We start from the raw sequence: 25,576 nt of genomic DNA on the forward strand, positions 1-25,576 counted from the left end.
TGTCATACAACAGTTGTATTGTCAAAAAATAATTTTAATATAAATTTTCAAATTTAAAGTTGTTTCTTTAAATATTTAATATTTAAATTGAAGTAGTTCTTTTGAAAGACAATTATCCATTAATGTCTTAAAAGAATATTATACATCTGAAAATAATTCGTATATACAAATTTCATGAAAATCCTCCAATGTAAGTGAAATAATACAAAAAATAATGCACACGAAATTTTTTTTTATTAAAAGTGATAAATTGTGGGTACAATTTATAATATTCATTTACAAAATAATATACAACTTTTTTTTTTCTTGATTATTATCGAAAGACGATGATGAAATTGATTTTATAGATTACTCAAAGACCACAAGTGACTTGTTTAAAGACGAAAATCACATGTGTAACATTTCTGTCCTTTTTTGAATTTGAAATGAGATTTTATATAAAACCTCTTTTCCTGTGTATAATCGTTTGTTGAATCGAACAAGTTTTTTCGTAGAAGGAAATCACCTTTATTTATAAGTGAAATTAATGAATTAAAATTTTAAAATTATGGTTTTTCAAATTTGACCATATTATAATATGCGTAGTACCTATTACTCATCGATCACAAATTTTGTCAAATTAGAAAATCATATTTTTCTGAAGATCAAATTAATAATAATTTATTTCACTAAAAATTTTGATGTTTACGTGGTCTTTAAATTATTATTTTAAAAATATATCTTTAAAAAATATTATTTTATTTTTATTTTTTGATTTATTTGTCAAAACCCCGATCAACCAACGTGACTCCAAAATCAAAGAATCAACTCAAGTTACATACAGCTAACTAAAAGTAAACGCAACTACGAAACTACAAGAAATAAATCAAAATGTAATCAAATAGTATTTAAATTAATGTTTTGGTCTTCCCTACACTCATTATTGCACGTTTCCAATGCTTTATTTTAAAAAACAAAACTTTATTTTAATTCAGAAGTTGTTTTCATTTTTGAATTAAATTCTCAAAAAAAAAAAAAAAAAAAAAAAAAAGAACCTTTGACCTCCTGCAATGGATTCTGACTTGAGGCTGACACTACAGGGTCTTTACTCTTTCAAAAACATGTTACTTCTCCATCGCTATGCACAACTTCTCCCGCCAACACCCCAACACCCCAACACACGAACCTTTAATCTTGACCGTCCATCTCTCAAACCCTCTTTCAATCACGGCCCTCCGTCCACTGACTCCCATATAAAGCCACTGCATGCACTTGCCACGTGTTTGGATATTAACATGTAGTCCTTTTATTGGTCCACGCCATCTTGGCGCAAGGCTTACTTGGGACCCACATCCCCGCCTATAGGGAAAACGAAAAACAAACCGCACCGATGTCATGGTCTGTCACCTTCCGGGTTAGTTTCGTAATAATGCTGGTTTGGTAGGGGTAAAACGATCAGATTGAGAAGAGAAGTTTCAGTTCATAACAGACAGCTGCTACAAAAGCAAGAGAGAAACAACCAACCCCCTCTTTCCACTGAGCCCCAACAGTGTGATGAAGTAGAACGGAAATGGAAGATTCTGAGGTGAGGGTTTTCTGCAATCTTGAAGACTCACAACTGCCACCCCCGCCGCCACAACCATATGGTTTTTTCTTTTTTGAATTTTTTTTGGGAATTTTAAACTGTTATTTTTGGCTGCTTTTTTGAGGATGATGAATCGTGTAATGGGGATCAATTTCGGGCCTGTTTGGGTGAATCCAATGGTGGTATTTGAGTATTGGGTAATAGGATTTGGTGTGATTCTTGGGTGGTTTCTCTTTTGTGCAGAAATTGACGGCGTTGAAGAAGGCTTACGCCGAGACAATTCTGAATACGGCGAAGGAGGCGGCGGCTCGAATAATGGTGTCGGAGCGGAAGGCTCTGAGCTCTCAGCAGGATCTATTTATGGCGAAAGAAGAAGCACTTCGTATGCTTGTTCGGCTCAAGCAGATGATGGATTCTAAGGTATAATATCCTCCTCTTCTCAAATGGGTTTTGTCTTTGTTGTGGGTTTTGATTATGGTTTTTTTTTTTGTATTTTATTTGATGTTTTCATGAGTTTATAGCTGGGGTTTTATCTGTGTGGGGTTTGTTGATATGGGTGTTGTGTGTCAATTGCTGTTTTCTGTGAATTCTTTCTTTCTCTTTTATTGATTTGATTGGGTCGTTTGGAATGTTGAGTGTTGTTTGGATTGATAAGAGCTGGTTTATTATTGATCAGGCAATAGAAGTGAGGAAATGTTTAATCTGCTTGGTTGTGTTGATCTCAAGAATCATTTGTGCATTTTATTTTATCTTTGAAAGAGGGCTTCATATCATAAATTTATGTTCTTTGAATTGCTTTTCTTGATATCAGTTAGAACGTTGCAGTTGAAATAAATAATTTGTGTCATTGGACACTGCATTTTCTGTTGTTAGTTGGAAAAAGATATCTAGTATATTTGGAGAAAACTACACCTAGGTTAGCTAAAGAGTTGGATACTCTTTTAGCATTGGTATATTCACATGGATGAAATGCAGGTTTGAAGGGTATTAGAAGTTTTAATGTGATCGGTTTGGCCCTTAATTAAGGGATTGGCTCGCGCACAATACTATCATCACTGCAATGCCTTTCTTTCTTTTGACTAAATGTCAAAATTAAGCTTCCATCAAGGGAAATCTGGAGGTTATGAGCACAATATTTGTTTTCTTCATTTCTATCCTGTTGTTACGTCATCCTGGATTTAAACCATCCCTGTCGTGATATTGAAAAGCAGATACACTAGAAACCAGTGGGGTCAAGGCTTGAAGTAATGCTAATTTAAGTAGATATGGTAGGTGGTCTTGGTCATTATTTAACGGCATTAAGATATCTGCTACTTTTTTTAATTTTCTATGGTATTTCATCAAGACATAATCTTTCATCATCAATTCAAAGGAACTAATGTGTTTTCGAATTGTTATAGTGGCATTTTGTGTGTCTTTTCTCTTTTCCTTTTTGGTAGCTATATAATAATTCATTAAAACGTGCCTTAAAAGGGGCAAACCTAGCACATGAGGAATATACACAAGGAGAAGCCCAATAGGCATTCTGGTGTAGAGAACAACTAGGAGTAAAATGTGTGAGTCCCACACTTTTTGTACTTATCCATGGAATGAAAATGTGAACATGTGCTCATAGTGTTTGGAGTGTTGGTTTGTTGTTTGGATTTATAAGATCGGCTTTGTTGTTGATCATGCAATAGAAGGGAGGAATTTTAATCTGTTTGGTTGCGTTGATCTCAAGAATCACCTGTGCCTTTCTTTTTTCCTGTGAAAGAGGGCTTGATTTGATGTTATGTGTCCTTTGAATTTTTTCTTGACATCCGTTGGATCATTGTACTTGAAATGATGATCTCATGTTGTTGGACACTGCATGTTCAGTTTGTAGTTGGAAAAATGCACATTCAAAGAAAACTACGTCTTTATCATATTCTGCTACAAGCTTCTTTTTTTTTTTTTGATAAGTAAGCACAGAATTCATTCAAAAAAGGCGAATTAGCCCCAAAGTATACAGGGAGTATACATGGCAACTAAGGCCTTACAAGCAAAAAACCAAAAACTCACCGCCCCTTATCTGGAGGCTAACCACTCCAGGAAACCTATAAGGGAAAGCGGCTCCTCACCAATATACAATTTAGCCCAACCCCATATGTTACATGCAATTCTGCTACAAGCTTTTTGTTGGTATAGAAATATCACAAGGCCAAATTATTTCTATTTTACTAGTATAGCCAAGACTAGCTAAAAAGTCAGATACTCTTTTAGCTTGGTACATACGCATGGATGAGATAGAGGTTAAAGGCAATTGGAAGTTTTAGTGTGATTGATTGGCTGTTAGTTCAGGGACTAGCCTGCCCACCTTGCTTTTGCAACTGCAATGCCATCCTTTTGACTTAACCATCAAAATTGAGTTTCCATTTTGGGCACTCTGGAGGTTCCAAATGCAGGTAGGTGGTTTGTTTGATTTCTATCTGTTATTACCTTATCCTGGATTTAAATCATGAATGTTGGATCAGTTAAATGTAGACGCACTAGTGACTAGGGGATTAGGGCTTGGAATAATGCTAATTTAAGTAGATGTGAAAGTTGGTTTTGGTTGTCATCCAACAGCACTATGACATCTGCTACTTTTTTCCTTTTCTATAGTATTTCATTAAAACATAATCTTTTCATTACCAATTTTCTAGTTGTTTCAAATTGTTATAGTGGTAAAGTGTGTATGCGTGTGTGTATGTTTCTTTTCTTTTTTGAGTAAGTGTGTGTGTATTTCTTTTCCTTTTTTCTTTCAGTAGCTAAATAACGATTCATGGAAAAGTGACTCAAAAGTGGCAAATCTTGCACATGTCAAGTATACAAGGAGAAGTGCAATAGGGATTATAGTGGTAGAGAATAATTGGGAACAATATGTGTGAGTCCCACAATCTTTGTACTTGTTCACAAAACAAAACTTATAAACACATGCCTGTGCATAGAGTGGGATTTATTTACATATTGGTGTTTTCTAAAATCAAGGTTTCACTAGTTCCTGTGCATTTATAATGCTTACAAGGATTCTGTTGCAAAGAACTTTAGTGGATTTGCTGGTGAAAAACCCTACTATGATGTGTAACATATATACTATGAATGTGTTATGATTTTGTGTTGGTTATAATTCATAAGTGTGAAATAGAATCAAGGCTTCATTATTCATGAACCAAGTCTATCAAAGAAAAAAAACCATGGTCATCCAATTAATGTTGGAAATGTCAACAAGATTGCTTAGTGAGTTGATATAAGTAGCTCTTTCTGCCGATAAAATGACTAAGGCATCTGAACTAATTTTAATGAAGTGTATGTGGTTATTGCAAACCATTCTGCAATGGATTGGACCAATTTATGCTCTAACAGAATTAGAGAACAGTAATATCTTTGCATTAGAAGTATTCTGCTTATGAAAATTGGTTATCAAATTCAGATGTCCTAGTTAATTGATTGTAGACATTTTATACAACATGCAAATTTTATTACTATAATTGTATATCATCTAAAAATCTTATCTTATAATGTCATCATGATTATTGGAATAATATGGGGAAACTAATAATTATTGTGGTAAATTTTCATTATCTTGAAACAATCATGGCTTCAAAGAGAGCTAATTGGCAAAAAAATAAAAAATAAAAAAAATTCATGTAGCAGATGCCAACTAGTTATGCTTTAAGCTTTGTCAAGTTGACTCTTATAAAATCATCATTTAAAAATTTTGGTGTTTGATATTCTCCATTTTTTCCCCAGCTGGGCCAAGGGTTGGGGTGTAGGGCAGGAAAGGTGATGAAGGGAAAAGTACTACATAGTCACCAAGGGTGCCTGTTGGTTATGATCTTGCAGGCTCAACCTGAATCCTAAGGGGCCACCAGTCCACTAGGTCAATTGTGTTACAGAGAAAATTATGTTTATAGGATTGATGCAAATAACTTGGTAACCAATCTTTGGGAAACTGTTTCCTTCTGGATCAGTGATGCAACGGTAGTTAGTGTCTCAACTACAACAATCTACTTAGTTTCTAATATCTTAAAGTTGCATTCACTTAAATATTTTTTTGATAGGTAAAAACAATTATATTAAAAGCACCTGCCAAAGGGCACTTAAATATAGTCCAATAAAAAAAAAAAAGGGCACTTAAATATTTGTTTACCTTTGTTGCATGCACTAAATATATTATTGGAATTTATTAATCAGTCAAGCAACTTAGAGATTTTGTCAGTGTCAAATTTGCATCATTTCGCTTTCCCTTTCTTGATCTAGTTCTTTTGTTATACAACTTGTGCTAAACAAATACACTATTGATTTTCATAAAAAAAAATACAGCATTGATTGATTCTGCCACATTTACAGATCGGTGAAGCAAAAATGATATCCTTGAGTCAACAGAAGAAAATTGAAGAGCTTGAAGCACAGCTTGAGGAAGCAGAAGATATAGTGCGAGAACTTAGGGAGGAGTTGAGAGAAGTGCAAAATGCATTGGAGAAGATGACAAAGAAACAATTGCAGCCTTTGGATGAAAAAAGTTTCAAGGGCAATGCTGGTACTGAGGTAGAGGCACCACAGGAGTATAAACTCAGTGCATCTGCTTCCTTGATACTTCCTCGTACAGGTTCACAGCCTGAGCCTGTCACAACATCTGACCTAAAAAATTCAACTTTTAATAAGAGAAATGAGGGCAATAAATGTTATGGGGCAAATGATTCATATATGGAGAATTGCTTTGTTGCTAACCGGGATTTTGCCTCCATAGTCACAAGGAGCAAAGAGCCTGAGCTGTACAGAAATGGATGCACCCAGAGAATACGTGCTTTTGAAAGCAGCCTGTTGGAAGGGAAATTATCTCTTTCTGGACAAGTAGATGGTGCAATGAATGAAACAACTATTGGAGAAGAAGAAGAGGGTGGTGAAGGGATCTATATGACATCCATTCCCAAGGATGACAATGTGTGTAGAATGGAGAGGAACCCAGATGAAGCCGAAGAAATAAGGCAAGAAGATGGAAACTTGTACCCTGTTCAAGCTATTAAGTCCTTTCGCAGAAAAAGAAAAAGAGCTGTTAGATATAGCAATAAAACTCCCTCTTCTACATGTCTTCTTGATCAAGTTACAGAAACACATCAAGCATCTGATCTTTCTTTCTCCAAAACTTACCATTATGCAATCACCAATGATCTTCAATCTGGTGAAACCCCTTCCAATAGAACTGCAAATGAATCTCAGAAGGATCCAGAATCCCCTGCAGCCCTAAAATTACCCTCAGATGCAACTGAGACAAGTAAACAGTCAGAATGCATAGAAGTTGCTGAAAATGATGCTGAATTTGTGAAAGCATGTACTGCTCGAAGTACACTAAACAAGAATAAGGTGTTGATAGATGACACAGTTTTGTTGAGACAAGAAAGTGGGTCTCTGGAGATTTCAGAAGCTCAAAATTGTACAATGGATCTTGAGACAGCTAATGTGTCAGTAGTGAACTCAGATCTGAAGGTATCTGATAAAACTGATGTGGTTCTTAGTCAACCTGTGCTCAAGTACACATTTCGAAGGAAGAGAAAGAAGGAAACTTTGGGCCATGCTGATGGGAATATCTCTCTTGAAAAGAACACTTTGAAGAGAAGCACAGATGAGACACAAAATGGCCCTTCTGAGCCACAGCAGGCTAGCTTGATACCTGAATCATCTCGAGACAGTCGGCAATTAGCGCAGGTTGCTCGTCAGGTCAGTAAACTTCTTCCCTTGGTTTTGTGTGAGAGATATGTATATCTTATATATTTTACACATAAGTTGCTCCTATCATACTTTTATTCAAGCCCAATCTTGTAATATATATATATATATATATATAGGATACTTGTACATTATACCATCAATGTTAAGTGAGGGTCACACATTGCATGTACAGTATAGTATATCGTGGGTGCCATAAATAGTAAATAGAAATGATATTTAAATGAGGAAATTAACTCAAATCTGAACCTGAGTTGGGTCTGAAATTCCACTTCAAACTGAACTGGCCTTGATCATGTAAATCACAAAATTTCTTCCACCATGTTGCAGTCCCTAGTTAGATCCATTATCTTCGAGATTTACCTTTTAGTCATGTGCCAAAAACTGTAACTTTGTCACCTTTGTTGGACCCCCAGGAGATAAAAATTGTAGAGAAGTCAAAAGATGGCTTGCCACCCATATTTGGGTGAATCCTCCAATGGTGACATTATTATCTGACCATATAACAGTGAAAATACTGGTTCCTAATATTACAGAATTACCTCGGAGAGTTGAGTAGGTAGTGCTTCCAAATTTTTAGTGTGAAGAACCATAATTGATTAGTCCACTTAAATGTGATGATTCCAACAACAATAGCACAAAATATTTGGACACCAAATTAAATGTGAAAACCCTTATAGGACAGAAAACCATAAGCCTAGGACTGCCCCACTAAAACAATAAATGAAGTACAGAGTTTAGCAAGTAACTTACCTCACAATTCAACTTCAGATCCTTTTGAAGTTCTTGTACTCTACCTCTTGAACCACTTTGTCACTCTTGAAGAAGCCACAAATTTTCCCATAATCTGCACGTCAGTAAAACCACTTCAAACTTTTTGAAAGCAAACATCTCAGCCTCCTTCAACTCCTTCAAGGGAATCCAGTTCAGGCTGGGTCCCAGGATCTCAGGGGTGAGAAGGAGATTAATTGGGAGGAGAGTAGCCTGGCCAAATTTAGCAAGCTTTTGGGATTTTCAACAGAAGGCCTGGAGAAGGAAAGCCTGGGCTTTTTGTCCAAGATTAGAAAAAGGCGGGAAAGGATACATAGCAAAGGGATGTTGGAGAAATCAAAATTCGAGAGGGAGCTCAAGAGGTTGGAGTGTTCAGTCAAATATAAGGGGAGTGTCAAGAAGAACAGTCATCTAAAGAGTAGAGGGGGCCAATTAATGATTGTTTAATGAATCTCAAGCTGTTGAGTTGGAATGTGAGGGGTGCAAACGACATTAATAAAAGGAGGATGATTAAGTCTGTTGTTAGAAAATAGAAGGTGGACTTGCTTTGTATCCAGGAGACGAAAATTCAGTTAATGACTGAAGGGGTGGTGAAAAGTTTAGGGGTGGGGAGATTTTTAGACTGGAGAGCTCTTGAAGCTGTTGGAGCAGCTGGAGGTGTGCTGATTTGTTGGGACAAAAGGTCCTTGGAAATATTGGAGTGGGAGGAGGGCCAATTTTCAATTTCTTGTAAATTCAGAAATGTGGAAAATGGGGTAGTCTAGGTGTTTATGGGTGTTTATGGCCCTTTCACCAAAGAGGATAGGGAGTGTCTTTGGGACGAATATGGGGCAATTAGAGGAATTTGGGGAGAACCCTGGTGTGTAGGGGGAGATTTTAATGTTATTCTATTCCAAGGGGAAAGAAGTAGGCAAGGGAGGGTTACCTCAGCTATGAGGAGGTTTGCTCAGGTTATGGATGACCTTGAGCCTGTTGACCTTCCCCTATAAGGAGGATCCTTTACTTGGAGTGGGGGGCTTCATAATCAAGCCTGGGCTAGGTTGGACAGATTTATGGTCTCTCCCAACTAGCTTGATCAGTTCAGCAATGTGACCCAGAAGAGACTACCTCGGCCTATTTCGGATCATTTTCCAATTCTAATCGAGGGGGGTGGCAAAAGAAGAGGTCCTTCACCTTTCAGGTTCGAGAACATGTGGCTGAAAGTGGAAGGGTTTAAAGACCTCATGCGGAGTTGGTGGCAGGGGATGTCGGTTAATGGAAGGGTTAGCTATAAGCTGGCTACAAAATTGAAGGTGATTAAACAGAATTTAAAATTCTGGAATAGGGAGGTGTTTGGGAACTTGGAGAGTAATAAATTGGCTGCTTTACAACAAGTGGAATACTGGGATCAAGTGGAAAGCGAGAGGAGACTGACAGCGGAGGAATTCTCCATTAAAAAAGAAGGCAAAAGAAGGATATGCTAAGTGGGTTAATTTGGAGGAGATACACTGGAGACAGTTATCAAGGGAGCTTTGGCTAAGAGAAGGGGATAGAAATACGGGTTATTTTCATCGAATGGCAAACGCACACCGAAGGAGGCATACCGTGGATAGAATAAAAGTCAGTGGGGTTTGGCTGTCAGAGGAGCAAGAAGTAAGGACGAGAATAGTAGACGCATTTCAACAGTTACTAATGGAAGACTAGGAGTGGATGGCGGATATAGGGGGGTTAAATTTGAATCAGATTAGTCAACAAGAAGCGGATACTTTGGAGCTTTCCTTCATGGAGGAGGAAGTCCATTCGGCCCTAATGGACATGAATGGGGACGAGGCTTCAGGTCCGGATGGCTTCACGGTGGCTTTTTGGCAATACTGCTGGGAGTTTGTGAAAGAGGAGGTATTAGAGATGTTCAAGGAGTTCCATGAACAAAATGTCTTTCTCAAGAGCCTCAATAACACGTTTCTGGTTCTTCTACCAAAAAAAGGAGGGGCGGAGGAGTTGGGGGATTTCAGGCCTATTAGCCTCCTGGGCGGGCTGTATAAACTTTTGGCCAAGGTGCTGGCCAATAGGATTAAAAATGTGATTGGTAGAGTGGTCTCCTCAGATCCGAATGCTTTCGTCATGGGAAGGCAGATTTTGGATGCATCTCTAATTGCAAATGAGGTGATCGACTCATGGCAAAAAAGAGGAGAGAAAGGCCTAATCTGCAAATTAGATATTGAAAAGGCGTATGACAGCGTAAATTGGCAGTTCTTGATGAGGGTTCTGCAAAAAATGGGGTTTGGGGCTACGGCAAGGTGATCCTATATCCCCATATCTGTTTGTCATGGGAATGGAGGTGCTGAGTGCCCTCATTCGGAGGGCTGTGGAAGGGGGCTGCATTTCTGGGTGCAAAGTTTGGAGGGGCAGGGGGCAGGTTGTTAATATTTCCCATCTTCTCTTTGTGGATGATGCAATAGTTTTCTGTGAGGCTAGGAAAGAAGACATGACCTACTTGAGCTGGATTTTATGTTGGTTTGAAGCCGTCTCAGGGCTGAGGATAAATCTGGCTAAAAGTGAAATTATTCCAGTAGGGGAGGTGGAAGAGATCCTTGAGATGGCTATGGAGTTGGGATGCAAGGTAGGTCAGCTGCCATCAACTTACCTGGGGCTGCCCTTGGGTGCGTCTAATAAAGCCTCTTGTGTGTGGGATGGGGTGGAAGAAAGGATGAAGTGGAAATTGGCCCTTTGGAAACGGCAATACATCTCCAAGGGCGGTAGAATCACCCTCATAAAGAGTACTTTGGCTAGCATGCCTTTATATCAATTGTCCCTTTTCCGTATGCCTAGGACAGTGGCAAGAAGGCTAGAAAAGTTGCAAAGAGATTTCTCTTAGGGAGGGGGAAGTACGGAAAGAAAAGCCCACCTAGTCAATTGGGAGAGGGTGTGTGTGGGTAAGGAGAAGGGGGGGCTTGGTTTGAGGAAGTTAGTCCCCTTGAACAAAGCTTTGCTTGGAAAATGGGTGTGGAGATTTGCTCGGGCCAAGGACGAGATGTGGAAACAAGTTCTTGTGGCAAAATACGGGCAAGAGGAATTTGGGTGGAGGACTAAAAAGGCAAATGGGGCGTTTGGTGTTGGGGTTTGGAAGGAGATCTTGAAAGAAGCTGATTGGTGTTGGGATAATATGACTTTTAAGGTGGGAAAAGACACCAGAATTAGGTTTTGGAAGGATCTTTGGTGTGGGGATGTGGAGCTGTCTCGAAGGTTCCCTCAACTCTTCGTTGCGGCTGCCCAAAGGAATGCCACAGTGGGGGATATGTGGGACCAGAATTCTGGTCAAGGAGGTTAGAATCTAAGGTTCATTAGAGGCTTCAATGATTGGGAGCTGAACATGGTAGGCGAATTACTCCAAATCTTAAGGAGTCAAAGAATTACCTTGGAGGAGGACTTGACCTTTTGGAAAGGAGGAAAAAATGGGAAGTTTGGCGTTAAGGAAGCATATGGTTTGATGATGAGCCCTAGTGTATCCATGTTTCCTAAAAAAGGCATTTGGGTGGAGAACGTTCCTTCTAAGTTAGCGTTCTTTGCGTGGGAAGCTACTTGGGGGAGGGTTTTGATAGGTATCTAATGGAGAATTATTATTGAATTTCAAGAAACAAGAGTCCCAACTGGTCCTCAAATCCCTACCAGATCCACAATATTCCCCTTCTCTGTAATTCCCCCTCCTTTTCTATTTAAACCTTCCCCTCAGCCTGTATCCAACTGTGACCTAACCTCCACTCACGCTGTTACAACTAACTGCTAGGTGGCAGTATATTCCTCTTCCCTTTTCTATTATACACATAACGTATAGGAGGCCTATCATTACCCCCCTCAATGAGAGACACCTTGTCCTCAAGGTGGAAGTCAGGAAAGTGCTCTTTAATTGTGTCAATTGATTCCCATGAAGCTTCAAACTGAGGAAGTCCTTTCCACTAAATAAGTACTTCAATACCAAGCTGATTGTTATTGGGAGATTGGCAAATATCTAAGACCTGATTAGGCTCCACAAGCCATTCCAAATCCTCAGCAAGAATAGGGGAAAGTGGCTGACACAAATCAGCTAAACCAAGAGCCCGCTTGAGCTGGGAAACATGAAACACTGGATGAATAGTTGTCGAAGAAGGAAGCTCTAACCTGTACGCCACTGGACCAATTTGTTGCACTACTTTGTAAGGGCTAAAATATCGTGGGGAGAGCTTCTCATTTGGTCACTTGGCAAGGGAACGAAGACGGTACGGACGAAGCTTTATATAGACACAATCCCCAACTTCAAATTGGATTGCACGTCGATGAGCATCTGCAGATGACTTCATTTTGGATTGGGCACAACAGAGATGATCCTTTAATTCATTTAAAATTAGATCACGCTCTTGCAATAACTGATCCACTGCCAGAACAGAGGTGGAATCTGATCCAAAACGTATCAACGGGGGTGGGTCTCGCCCGTAAACTGCTTGAAACGGTGTTGTATTAGTGGAAGAGTGGAATGTGGTATTATACTAGTATTCTGCCCATGAAATCCATGTAGACCAACGTCTAGGCTTGTTATATGAAAAACATCAAAGGTATGTCTCCACACAACGGTTGACCACTTCCGTTTGTCCATCCGTTTGCGGATGATATGCGGTACTATGACGGAGAGAAGTACCCTGCAACCGAAATAGCTCTGTCCAAAATCGGCTAAGAAATACTTTGTCACGATCACTAATAATGGAACGGGGAAATCCATGTAATTTGACAACATCCCGAACAAAGATAGCAGCCACCGTTTGAGCTGTGAAAGGATGCTTGAGTAGTGAGAAGTGAGCATATTTGCTCAGTCGATCCACAACAACTAAAATGGAGTTATAACCCTCAGACTTAGGAAGCCCCTCAATAAAGTCCATTGTCACATCATCCCATATTTTGTCTGGAATAGGCAGTGGTTGTAGTAACCCAGTAGGCGACAAAGTTAGGGTCTTATTTTGTTGACATACTAGACACTTCTCCACAAACTCTTTGATATCATTTTTCATGCCAACCCAAAAGAAATCTCTTGTGAGTCGTTTGTAAGTCCGCAAGAACCCGGAATGCCCTCCAACCACGCTAGCATGGCCCTCTTGAAGAAGTGCTAGAACAAGGGGTGAGGCCTTGGGAAGGACTAGGCGCCCCTTGTAAAGGAGAATGCCATGGTCCAAGGAATACCTAGGATAAGCATCCAGATCATCCAACAGCCTCTGTTTAATCTTAGCAAGGTGCGGGTCAGCTTCAACTTGTGAACTGATCAACGAAGTGTCTATGCGACTGGGAACCATGAGGGCAGCTAACTCCATAGAAATGGGGATGCGAGATAAGGCATCAGCTGCTTTATTCTCCATTCCCGGCCGAAACTGAATTTCAAAATCATACCCAAACAGCTTTGCGACCCACTTTTGGTACGACTCATTCACTATTCTTTGCTCTAGTAGAAACTTCAAGCTACTTTGATCCGTTCGCACAATAAGGTGGCGACCAAGCATGTAATGACGCCACTTCTGAACTGCTAAGACAATAGCCATTAACTCTTTTTCATATATGGACTTTTGTCGTTCCCTTGCTGTGAGGACTTGGCTAAAATAAGCTACTGGTACATGACTTTGCATCAAAACGGCACCCAAACCATACCCCGAGGCATCCGTCTCTACAATGAAGAGTTGGCTGAAGTTGGGCAAAGCTAAAACCGGTATTGTTGTCATAGCTGTTTTCAATTTTTGGAAGGCTACCTCAGCCTCTAGGTTCCAATTAAAAGCATCTTTTTTGAGTTGCTGAGTGAGAGGCCAAGAAATAGCTCCATATCCCTCTACAAATCGACGGTAGTATCCAGTCAATCTGAGAAATCCTCGTAATTCTTTAAGGGATTTGGGTGTGGGCCACTCTACCATGGCTGAAATCTTGTTGGGATCAGCAGCAACCCCCTTGGCAGAAACCAAATGGCCCAGGTATTCCAATTGTGGTTTAGCAAAGAGACATTTCTTTCCATTGACGTGCAGTTGGTGGTTCGCCAGAATGGACAACACACTTTGCAAATGGTCACAATGCTCCTTCAAGTCTTTGCTGTAGACCAATATGTCATAAAAAAATACGAGCACAAATTTCCGTAGGTGTGGCCGAAATATACGGTTCATTAACGATTGGAAAGTCGCTGGTGCATTGGTTAGCCCAAAAGGCATCACCAAGAACTCGTAGTGACCTTCATGGGTGCGAAATGCCGTTTTGGGGATGTCTTGTTGCCGGACTCGAATTTGGTGGTAACCTGATTTTAGATCTAGTTTGGAAAAAATGGTCGCGCCATGAAGTTCGTCAAGTAACTCATCAATCACCTGAATGGGGAACCGATCCGGGACTGTAACTTTGTTGAGAGCGCGGTAATCTATACAAAACCTCCATCCTCCATCTTTTTTTTTCACCAACAACATTGGACTAGAAAATGGGCTTAAGCTAGGCCGAACAATTCCTGCCTCCAGCATTTCTTGCACCAATCTCTCTATTTCATTCTTTAGAATATGTGGATACCGGTAGGGTCGGACATTAACCGGAGATGCTCCCGGAATTCATTGAATGGCATGATCAATATCACGACTTGGTGGTAACCCTGTTATCGGCTCAAAAATTTGCTGATGTTGAGCTAATACTTCTTTAACTGTTTTCGGGACCTCTTGTACTCCTTCACTCAAATCCGAAGTGGTGGAAGTCTGACAGAGTTACACCCATACCCCTTGGCTATGGTGCTGCAGTGCTCTAGCCATTGCTTTAAGAGATACCTCAGTCCGACTAAGGCTCGGGTCTCCCTTTAACACTATCACTGCCTTCCCCATTTTGATCTTCATTGTTAGCATCTTCCAGTTTACCTTCACGTCTCCTAAGGTCCCCAACCAAGGCATTCCTAGAATCACATCAGTGTTGCCTAATTCAAGTGGAAGAAAATCTTCCACTACGGTGAGCCCCTGCATTGAAATACAAACTCCTCTACAAATGCCCTTCCCTTTCACGGATATCCCGGTTCCCATCATCACCCCGTAACTCGTTGTTGTAGTTAATGGAAGTGCTAATTGTTGAACCAATTCAAGGGATAAAAAATTGTGGGTAGCCCCACTGTCTACAAGGATGATTACCTCTTTTGACCCGATCGTCCCTTTGATCTTCATAGTTCCCGGCGTAGTTTAACCAACCACGGAATTTAGAGATAATTCCACAGCGTCTTTCAGCTCGATGAGTGCAGGTTCTTCGGTTGCTCTGTCGTCAAACTGGTTATCGCCTTCCTTCTCATCTTCGTGCACCAATAAAACCCGTAATTCTTTCTTACAACGATGACCAGGGGAGAACTTTTCTTCACACTTAAAACAGAGCCCCTTCTCTCTACGGGCTTGAAGGTCCGATTCCGTCAGTCTCTTTATTAGAATCTCACGTCGTTGGCTCATCGTCTTCTCGCCAACAGCCACTGCCCTAGTCTGAAAATTTTCCCTAATCTTCCACTCACCTCGATTTGCAGATGACAACATTTTGGTGCTCTTTGGGCCATTTGGTTCACGGGCTGCTCTCATGGCTAAATTCCTGTCTTCAACTCTTTGGGCCATTTCCATCAAGTGGCCCAGCCCATATGGTTGCAATAGACGTAGCTCAACCCGGATCTCAGGAAGCAGCCCATTCATAAACGTGCTTTCCATTACCTCCTCCGAAATTCCTTTCAATGGAGTCGCCAGAATCTCGAATTCCCGCCGGTATGCTGCCACTGTCCCTTGTTGTCGCACCGCCAAAAACTGCTCACAAAGGCTCCCTTCTTGAGTCGGACGAAAGCGAAGTAACAGCCGCCTCTTCAAATTTTCCCAACTCCTAAACACCTCCCTCGAATCAGTCCACTGGTACCAAGAGAGTGCGTTCCCATCTAAACTCATCGCGGCGGCGACTAATTTCTTTCTTCCGTGAGTCCGTACGTTGCGAAGTATCGATCGGCCCGGAAGATCCAGTCGTCCGGGTTCTCTCCCGTAAATACAGGCATTTCCACTCGTCGGTTGCCGCGCCATTCTCCATTTCCGCCTCGCCTCATCTCATCCGACGCCATCCCCCCCCCCCCCCCCCACTGGGTTCCCTAACTCCAGGGATCCATCCTGCCCGATCTTCTCGTTGAGCAGCAGTCGTCGTGTTCCGCCCTAATGACAACGCCGCCACTGCCTTCTGTGTCTCTTCCAGCGACTGCAGCACTCGCATTACGTTCTGAGCAAGGTCCATCACCGTCTTTTCCATTCCTGGTAAGCGCTGCATCTCCTCTCTGATTTCTCCAACTTCCTTCTCTAGAAAATCCACGCGACCTTCATTCCTTTTCTGAGCCATCTGGATCGATGCTCTGATACCAAATTGATAGGTATCTAATGGAGAATTATTATTGAATTTCAAGAATTTCAAGAAACAAGAGTCCCAACTGGTCCTCAAATCCCTACCAGATCCACAATATTCCCCTTCTCTGTAATTCCCCCTCCTTTTCTATTTAAACCTTCCCCTCAGCCCGTATCCAATTGTGACCTAACCTCCACTCACGCTGTTACAACTAACTGCCAGGTGGTAGTATATTCCTCTTCCCTTTTCTATTATACACATAACGTATAGGAGGCCTATCAGGTTTTTACCCTTGATAGGCTTCAAAAGAGAGGATGACAGCTTCCTAATCGTTGTTATTTATGTGGTAGTGATGAGGAAAATGTAAATCATCTACTTATTCATTGTACAATGGCTAGAGTGTTGTGGGGGATTGTTTTTGGTTTGTTTGGTGCCCAGTGGGTCTTTCCAGAATCTGTAAAGGAGGTGGTTCTTAGCTGGAAGGGTTCTTTGTGGGTAAAAAGAGGGCGAAAATGTGGAGATCCATTCTGTTATTTATTTTTTGGACGGTTTGAAAGGAGAGGAATAAATTAGCATTCAGGGGGGGGAGAGTTAGCTATTCATAAAATTAAGAATTCTTTTGTTTGTAATGTGTGGGAGTGGGCAAAATTGTATAGTGGTGCAGAGCCTCGCTCCCTTATAGGTTTCTTGGAGTGGTTAGCCTCCAGTTAAGGGTCGGTGGGTTTTTTGTTCCTTTTGTCTTTTTGTTGAGAGGCCCTCGTCGCCTCATATACTCCTTGTATGCTATGCGGCGTTTTGCCTTTTGCTAATATATGTGTTTACTTATCGAAAAAAAAAAAAAGGGACATAACCTCTCCCTAGAGATTGCAACGTCAAGCTGATAGAATTAAGCACTTTGAGAGAATTTGAAATTTCCAATTCCAAATCATGAATGCTGTGCATGAATGTTTAATTTGAAATCAATAATGAAGAGCAAAAATATTAAAATCTGCTCTGAATTTACTCTCTTCAATGCAATTAGTCACAATTTTCAACTAGAATTGCCAATACATATAAAGTACACTTTAACAATCAGTTTGTCTGTTGACAAGTTGACCAACCATAATTTTTGAATATGTAAGTGTGATAAAAGATGGTGCAAATTCCTGTGTACTAGGTGTGTTCCCCTTTTTTGGAGTGGCGGTTTTAATATATTTTCATTTGCAGAAGAAGAAGAAGATGGTGCAAATTAAGTTTTTATCATGCGTACAAAGGCTAATAGGGCATTAAGTATTCTTGTCAGTAAGTATCCTTTAGTCATTTCATAGGTGATACACTGCTGCTTTTTGGTGCATCTTAGCACTTTCTTAACATAAAACCTGTGGTTTGATCTTTATGAAAGTGAATCCTGAATAGAAAGGAATAGAGTGAATCTGGGTTGATGTGGCCGAGCCCCATAATTGCTTATGAGTTGATTTTATTGCTGAGGAGATGAACAAGGATGAGCATTCACCTCAGAAAAGTCTTTCTAGTTGATTGTTTTGGGGATAAGTTCTTTATTTATTTATTTTTTGATAGGTAAAATCAAGATAGTATTGAATAAGAAGAATGGCACCCAAAAAGCGCCCCCAAGCATATAGGAAGTATATGACTATCACCTGGTAGTAGAATCTACAAAAAGGAGGGGTTACAAAAAACACCACCTGCCCTCATCTAGAGGCCAACCAATAAAAAAAATTGATTAAAGGAAGAGGTCCTTCATCTATATATGACTTAGTCCAAGACCAAAAAGTACAAACAAAGGAGTTTTTTAGATGTTGTACCAAAAGCTCCTCGTTATCGAAGGCAAGTCTGTTCCTTTCCTTCCAAATTGTCTAAAAAATACATAAAGAGACTGTCTTCCAAGCCTTTTTGCACTTCTTGCCCACAAAGGCTACTATGTATTATATTGTTAGTTGAAGTAGGGGACAAGGTTTTCTATGATTTACAGTCTGTTGTGTAAATCATTATTAAGTTAGGGGCCAGTTAGACTTCTCATGAAGATAAAATTATCCTATTTTATTATTCCTAGAATTGAAAGCACTAAACCATCCTTTAAAATGAAGTCTTTGTCGATCTTAATGAGAATGTTTATTGAAACTGAAAAGTGATAATAAGAGCTAAATGTTGCAGCTTCTTGATATCTGGAAAATGATTTTATATACTTCTAGGAGTAAATTTGCTGTAATAAATGCATAGAAGTGATACCCATAGGATGATTGAACCATGGCTGGTAATAAGCTTAAGGAAGGGATGGTTGGGAGTTTGAATTACTGGAAGAAACAACCTGGAGCACGTTCAGTTGAGCACATGGCCGTGAAGTTTGGGCCTCTACATATCATATTGAACAACAACACATTGGTGGAGTCTGTGGAGAGATCCATGAGAAGTGGTGGTGATATGGAAGTAGGGGGGTTGGAAGGGGCATGTGGAGCAGTGAAGGGGGATTCCTCCCAATGGTCTTGAAGAGGAATACCATGCCTTTGTGGATTGCTTCAATGGGGCATCTTTCAGTAAGTTTGTCAAATCGCCAATTGAAGGTATTGAGGGAGAAATCCTGACTCTCTTTAAGAGGATGGAGCTTAAGAAAAGGGCAAAGTTATAATATATTCCCTGTATGCTTCGGGTTGCCTCTTAAGCGCCTTTTTTCTAAAAGAAGGCCAAAGTTCGTAATGTGAGGATTGAGAAGAATCTTGTCTCAAGTTTAGATTTGGGAGGGAGCTCCACAAGCTGGAGTGCTCCATCAATTCTAGGTTTGATTCAAGTAAAGGGAGGAGTGGAAAGAGTAGGCTCATGTATACTCCTTGTATGCTTCGGGTTGCCTCTTAAGCGCCCTTTTTCTAATATATTCTATGTGTTTATCTATCAAAAAAAAAAAAAAAAAAAAAGGAAAAGGCAAAGTTCGTAATGTGAGGATTGAGAAGAATTTTGTCTCAGGTTTAGATTTGAGAGGGAGCTCCACAAGCTGGAGTGCTCCATCAATTCTAGGTTTAATTCAAGTAAAGGGAGGAGTGGAAAGAGTAGGTGGGAGATAGCTAGGGTTTGTTAGTGAAGATTCGTATTCTCTCTTAGAATGTTGGAGAGATTAATGAGCGAGAAAAGTAGAAAGTCGTATAAGTCCCTAATTTTATCTCAAATGCTAGACCTTGTATATTTACATTAAACAAAGGTTCAACAAATGTCAATGAAGATTTTGAGAGGTTTAGGTGTGGGCAAATTTTTGGAATGGGGTGTTATGAATGCCAAGGGTTAGGCAAGGGGGATTTTGTTTTTTTCGAACAATAGGGTGTTGAAGCTAATTGATATGGAACTTGAAGAGCATTCAATTTCTTATCTTTTCAAATATTGTGAGGATAGTTTCATCTGGATGTTTTTAGGACTGTATGGATCAATTCTAAATGAGGAGAGAGAGGACTTTTGAGTAGAATGTGATATAAGAGGGCTTTGGAATGACCTTTAGTGTATCGAAGGATATTTCAATGTGGTCAAGTTCCCTGGGCGAAGGAGGAACTGCTTGAGATGCATAATATCAATGAGACTTTTTTTGGAGATTATTGAGGAACTCCATTTAAGGGTCCTCTCTCTTTCTAGTAGTCTTTTCATAAGGAGATGTGGGTTAAATAATCAATTCTCATTAAGGTTGAATCGTTTCCTTGTTTTTTGAAGGTTGGGAGAACTGCTTTAGTGGATTAGTTCAAAGTGTCCTTCCAAGACCAAGTTCCGACCATGCTCCTATTTTACAAGATGGAGGAGGGATAAAAAGGGACAAAATGCCATTTAGGTTTGAAAACATGTGGTTAAGAGTAGAAGGGTTCAAATACCTTGTTAGGAATTGGTGAGATAGGCTACAATGTGATTGGTTTGTATGGTCACATCTTAACATTTAAGCTAAAAGTGTTGAAATAGAGGCTAAAAGTATGGTTTAAATATGTTTTTAGGTATGTCACAACCAACAAAGTGATAACTTTGCATCAAAATGGTTTTTGGGATGCTAAGAAAGGAAAGGGAAGTCATCGTCTCAAAGGAGGAGGTTGAGGCTAAGAGGGAGGCAACGAATAAGTTTAGAAAGTGGGTAGCAATGGAAGAGGTCTCATGGAGGCAAGAATTAAGAGAATTATGGTTAAAAGAGGGAGATAAAAGCATGAAGTTATTCTATAAAATGTCTAATGCTTGTAAAAGAAGAAACCATTTGGTTAAAATCAAGATGAATGACGAATTTTTATCGGAGGACACAAATATAAAGGAGGCAATGACAAAAGCTTTCTATAGTTTACTCTTTGAAATGAGGGAGTAGAAGTCGAACATCAATGGGATGTCATTTGACATTTCAAGTAATGACGATTTAGAGTCCTTGTAGTCTTCATTCTCTAAGAATGAAGCCTTTTGAGCCCTCTCAAGTTAATGTGGGGATAAAGCCCTTGGGTCAATTGACACCTCAAAGGATTTTTTACAATTTAGTTGGGATTTTGTGAAAAAGTGAGGTGATGGTTTTTTTTTGTAGAGTTCTTTGTGGTAAGCTCTTTTGAAAGAAGCCTCAATGCCACTTTTATAGTGCTAGTTACAACAAAAAGGGATGCAATAAGATTTAAAGGACTTAAGATCTATCAATTTGGTGGAGGGTTATACAAGCTTCTTGCAAAGGTTTTCGGTTACAGACTAAAGAAGGTGGTGGGTAAAGTGGTTTCAACTTCTTGACACGCTTTTGCCGAGGACAAACAAATCCAAATGCGCTTCTAATAGCAAATGAAGCAGTTGACTCAAGGTTGAAAAACACTGAAAGTAGGGTTATATATAAGATGGATATCAGGAAAGCATGTGATGGTATCAATTAAGGTTTTTTGTCTCTTAAGCTAATTTTGTTGGTGTTTGGGCATCTGTCAAGGTTTAAGAATCAATATAAATAAGAGCTCTCTTTCCGAAATCAACATTAGTCAAGATCAAATCGCCAGGATGACTTCATTGCTTGATTGTGCAATCTCTAATTGGCTTTTAATGTATTTGAGTCTTCCTTTAAGGGGGAACCCAAAATCAATCTCCTTTTGGGATCTAGTGATTGATAGTCTCTAGAAGGTTAGATGAGTAGAAAAAAGTCTTTTTGTCCCTAGTAGGTAGAATTACCCTAATTCAATCTTGTTTGTCACATATCCTGAGCTACTTCTTATCTCTTTTGAAGATTCTAGCTTCAATAACTTCAAGGATTGAAAAAATGCAAAAAGATTTTCTATGGATGGGTTCTTTTTTTTTGGGTGGAGGGGTCTTAAAAGATATCAAGTCAATTGGGATATAGTGTGTAGGCCTAATGAATTCGGTGGATTAGGGTTTGAGAAAATTGCTTTAAGGAATCAAGCTTTATTAGGGAAGTGGCTTTGGAGGTATCTTAAGGAAAGTTCTGCCATTTGGCATTAGGTTATCTTGAGTATCTATGGGACACATCCTAATGGATGAGATGCCAACAATATAGTCAGATGGTCATATTGTTGCCCCTGGAAGGTCATTGCACTTATTCTTCAAGTTTTTTCTACACACACTCGTTTTGTGGTGGGTAATGGGACTAGAATTCGTTTTTTGGAAGATTTGTGGTGGGGGGTTCAATCTATGTGCTCACAATTTTCAAGACTTTTTAGAGTCACTGCAATTAGAAACCTACATTTTGGATAATGATACCTCTTTGTCTGGGGATTTTATCTTTTGTCGGAATTTTGACTAATGTGGAAATTGAAGATCTTGAGAGAGTAATGCCTTTACTTTCCCATGTACATTTGTCTCCTTTTGTTCCAAATGCAAAAACTTAGGTACCTTCTTTTTCAGGAGTATTTTTAGTAAAAAAATTCTTAGCCTTGTCCAATTTCTCATATTTAGTTCCTTTCCACCTAGCTGATTTTTTTTGTGGAAATCAAGCGTCCCTTCTAAGGTCATGACCTTTACTTGGTTAATGACACATAAAAAGGTAAATACCAATGACATGCTATAGTTGAGAAGGTCTTTCAAAGCTCTTAGCCTTGATTGGTGCATCCTATGTAAGAGGAGTAGATAGATGGTTGATCATTACTTCCTAAATTGTCCAATTACTTTGAGATTATGGCATAGGATATTCTCAGAAGTTGGGATGGTGTGGGTTTAGCTAGACAGTATTCTTGATATGATGGTTATTTCTTTCAAGTTTTTTGAAACTGTACTAGAGGCAAGACTCTTTGGAAGATCATTTGTCTCACTTTGTTGTGGATTGTATGGCGAGAAAGGAATGCTAGGATTTTCAAAGATACTTGGAAGACATTAGAGATGATGTGGGACTTGCTTCATTTCTATGTTTCTTTTTGGACTTACAGTACTGACATATTTAATCCCTATTCTTTGAGTGTAATTCAGCTTAGTTGGCTTTCGATATGTACATCCAAGGGTTGGGCCTACAGGATCAGGTTCCTAAATGAGCTTCAGGAGATGTTATACTTGTATAGGCTTTTTTGTTCTTTTTGTATAGCTTTCCTTGTATAGTGGAGGTTTCTTTGGGTCTTTTGATCAGGTTTGTATATCATGGGGAGGATTTCTCATCCTTCTCATGTTTTTATTCACTTTTAATTAATACATTTATTTTTTCTGATAAAAATAATAATAATTAAGGTTTTTGGTTGGCAACTTAGAAAAAAATAGGTTTTTGTTTGAAGTGAATAAGGTGGATTAATTGATGCATTTCTATATGTGGCTTTATTATATTGATTAATGGGATCCTTGTGTTTTTTTCTAGACTTCCAAAGGCTTGAGAAGGGAGACCTAATATCCTCCTACCTTTTCATCATGGCTATGAAGGCTTTCTCCCATATTCTAAGTAGGGTTAAGGAAGGGGGCTTCTTAACGGGCTTTTCTATGGGTGGAAGAGAAGAAGGAATGAAGGTGTTCCACATGTTATTTGCTAATCATATACTCATCCTTTGCGATGCCAGTGAGGAGCGTATGGAACATTTGAGCTTGGTATTCATGTGGTTTGAGATAATTTCAGATGTAAAAATCATTATAGAGTAAAATGAGTTGATCTCAGTAGGGGTGGGGGGTGGTCTTTGATATGGAGAACCTAGTTGGGATTTTAGGTAAGGTGGGCTCCCTCCCTACCAGTTATCTGGGCCTTCCATTGGGAGCTCCTTCCAGATCTACACTGGTTTGGGATGTGGTAGAGAAAAAATTTCAAAAATGACTTGCTATTTGGAAAAGACAATACTTATCTAAAGGGGAAGGACTAACTCTAATAAAAAACACTCTTTCTAGCTTGTCAATTTACTTCGTGTCCCTATTTTTCATCTTGAGAAATGTGAGTGTAAGGTTGAAAAAAATTCGAAGAGATTTCCTTTGAGGGGGAGATGCTATGGAGAAAAGTCTCATATAGTAAAGGGGGGTTTGGGTGTTAGAAATATGTCCATTCTCAACATAGCTCTTCAAAGTGAATGGTGTTAGAGATTTGGTATTGAGAGGGACTCCTTTTGGAAGAAGGTGATTATAAGGAAATATGGGGAGGAAGAGGGAGGATGATGCTCAAGAGTAGTTAGGGAAAGGTATCAAGCAGGAATAAGTAAGACAATTAGAAGTGGATCAGAGGTTTTTAATTGTAGAATCAGTTTCAAGGTGGGCAATGGGCGGAGAGTGAAATTTTGGAAGGATAAGTAATGTGATGACTTATCCTCCTTCATTGCTTGAAAGCAGTCATCTTATGGCAGCTGATTTACACTTTGGTTGGACTAAGGAATGCACCCTTGAGCTGTGACTTCATTGGGAAAAAGAGGAAGAAAGCTTAGAGAGTTGTGCCCTTATGCCTATCATGGAGCATGAAAGAGAGAAATAGGAGGGCATTTTAAAATACTGAAAAAATGGATCAAGCAATCAAACAATTATTTATATATAATTTTTTGGGGTGGGTCGGATTGTACTGGCAAATTGCTCTTTGTTCATATTAGACTTCATTGGTTGGTTGACCTCTGGGTAGCGGGTGGGAGTTGTTTTTTATGTATCCCTCATCTTGGTGTGGCATTTTGGCATCTTGTATACACCATTTATACTTTAGCGCGCCCTTTTGTTAGGCACTGTCCATATGATGAATATAATGGTTATTAACCTATCAAAAAGAAAAAAAAGGGTTGGAAGCAGGAGTCCTGAATTATTACATATGGAATGTGCAGAAGGACATTGGTAAAGCGTTAGTGACTCAGATAAGGAAGTTAAGATGTGTTACAAAAACATATTAATTAGTTTGAGGACTAAATGAAGCTCATAGGAAGTACTTACATTTATGTTTGAAGAGAACTACAACATCTGAGAGTTTTAACTTTCTCCCTTTTTTCATTGATAAGCAAGGACATAATTTAGAGACATCTAAGAGTTTAAAAATTAATAAAATCAAGTTATTTGTTCCCTTGTGAGACTTCAAATATTTTTTATGTTTTCTTAAAGTTCCACCAAAATTTGGGGCCAAGATTACTTTCACCCTTTGTCATTTTGTTTGTAACTGTGTTGCTATGCCATTTGGAAGCACTTTTCTTGGTGACTATTTAACACTCCTGGTAATTGAGCATAAAAGAAAATCCTTGGACCATATCCCCTCTGATAGCCTTGTTGTTCATTGTAATATATTTGTGTGGTTCCGTGGCATGATGAACTCCTTTGGTGCTTTAAGTGTCAACTATATGTTTATTGACATCTTTCTGCATCTTTTTGTGCACAGCTAATATCTTTGTCAGAGAAAAAATGGTGGCAGTAGATTTGCCTTCAAGCAGCAACGGTGTCCAACATGCAGGATGCCAATGGGATGGTCCCTCCCTCTGCAATGTAGTTCTGAAGGTGATTTAGTCAAGAAAACCGATGAATGACTGTCTTATCAAGAGACAAAAGTAGATCCCCAAGTCGATGATATTTAGGCATGATATTCGGTAAGTTATTACCAGAGCTGTATTTCTTTAACTTCTCTCTGTCTCTCTCTCTCTCTCTCTCAGACATGAATTGTGAATTGTTTATGGCAGTGTTGGCCAAATCTTGATCAGTTTTATTTAAGTAAATTCTATTGCCACATTTTAACACAGATTACTCCTTGTTGTATGATGATAACTTGTATGTGTGGGTGAGTTAAATGAATGGTATCTGTAGAGATGCTGGAGGGATTTTTGTTTC

The 25,576-nt window shown here is 39.4% G+C and overlaps 1 protein-coding gene and 1 long non-coding RNA gene across 3 annotated transcripts; both read left to right on the plus strand.

Moving 5' to 3' along the window:
- The first annotated feature begins 1,472 nt into the window (after positions 1 to 1,472).
- On the plus strand, positions 1,473 to 25,576 carry LOC117904632. Of its 2 annotated transcripts, none has more exons than XM_034817328.1 (4): positions 1,473 to 1,564; positions 1,808 to 1,984; positions 5,915 to 7,282; positions 25,134 to 25,576. In XM_034817328.1, the coding sequence occupies exons 1-4, from the start codon at positions 1,550 to 1,552 to the stop codon at positions 25,167 to 25,169; spliced, it is 1,596 nt and encodes a 531-aa protein (XP_034673219.1). In that variant the 5' UTR covers positions 1,473 to 1,549; the 3' UTR covers positions 25,170 to 25,576. The 2 variants fall into 2 exon arrangements, with proteins under 2 accessions (XP_034673219.1, XP_034673218.1); XM_034817327.1 differs by lacking the exon at positions 25,134 to 25,576 and adding an exon at positions 17,618 to 17,695.
- LOC117904633 lies at positions 10,127 to 16,918 on the plus strand. Its single transcript, XR_004649608.1, has 2 exons — positions 10,127 to 11,630; positions 16,694 to 16,918. It is a non-coding gene; the product is annotated as an uncharacterized LOC117904633 (long non-coding RNA).

This window comes from Vitis riparia, chromosome 17 (genome assembly GCF_004353265.1).
Source record: "Vitis riparia cultivar Riparia Gloire de Montpellier isolate 1030 chromosome 17, EGFV_Vit.rip_1.0, whole genome shotgun sequence".
NCBI lineage: Eukaryota > Viridiplantae > Streptophyta > Magnoliopsida > Vitales > Vitaceae > Vitis > Vitis riparia.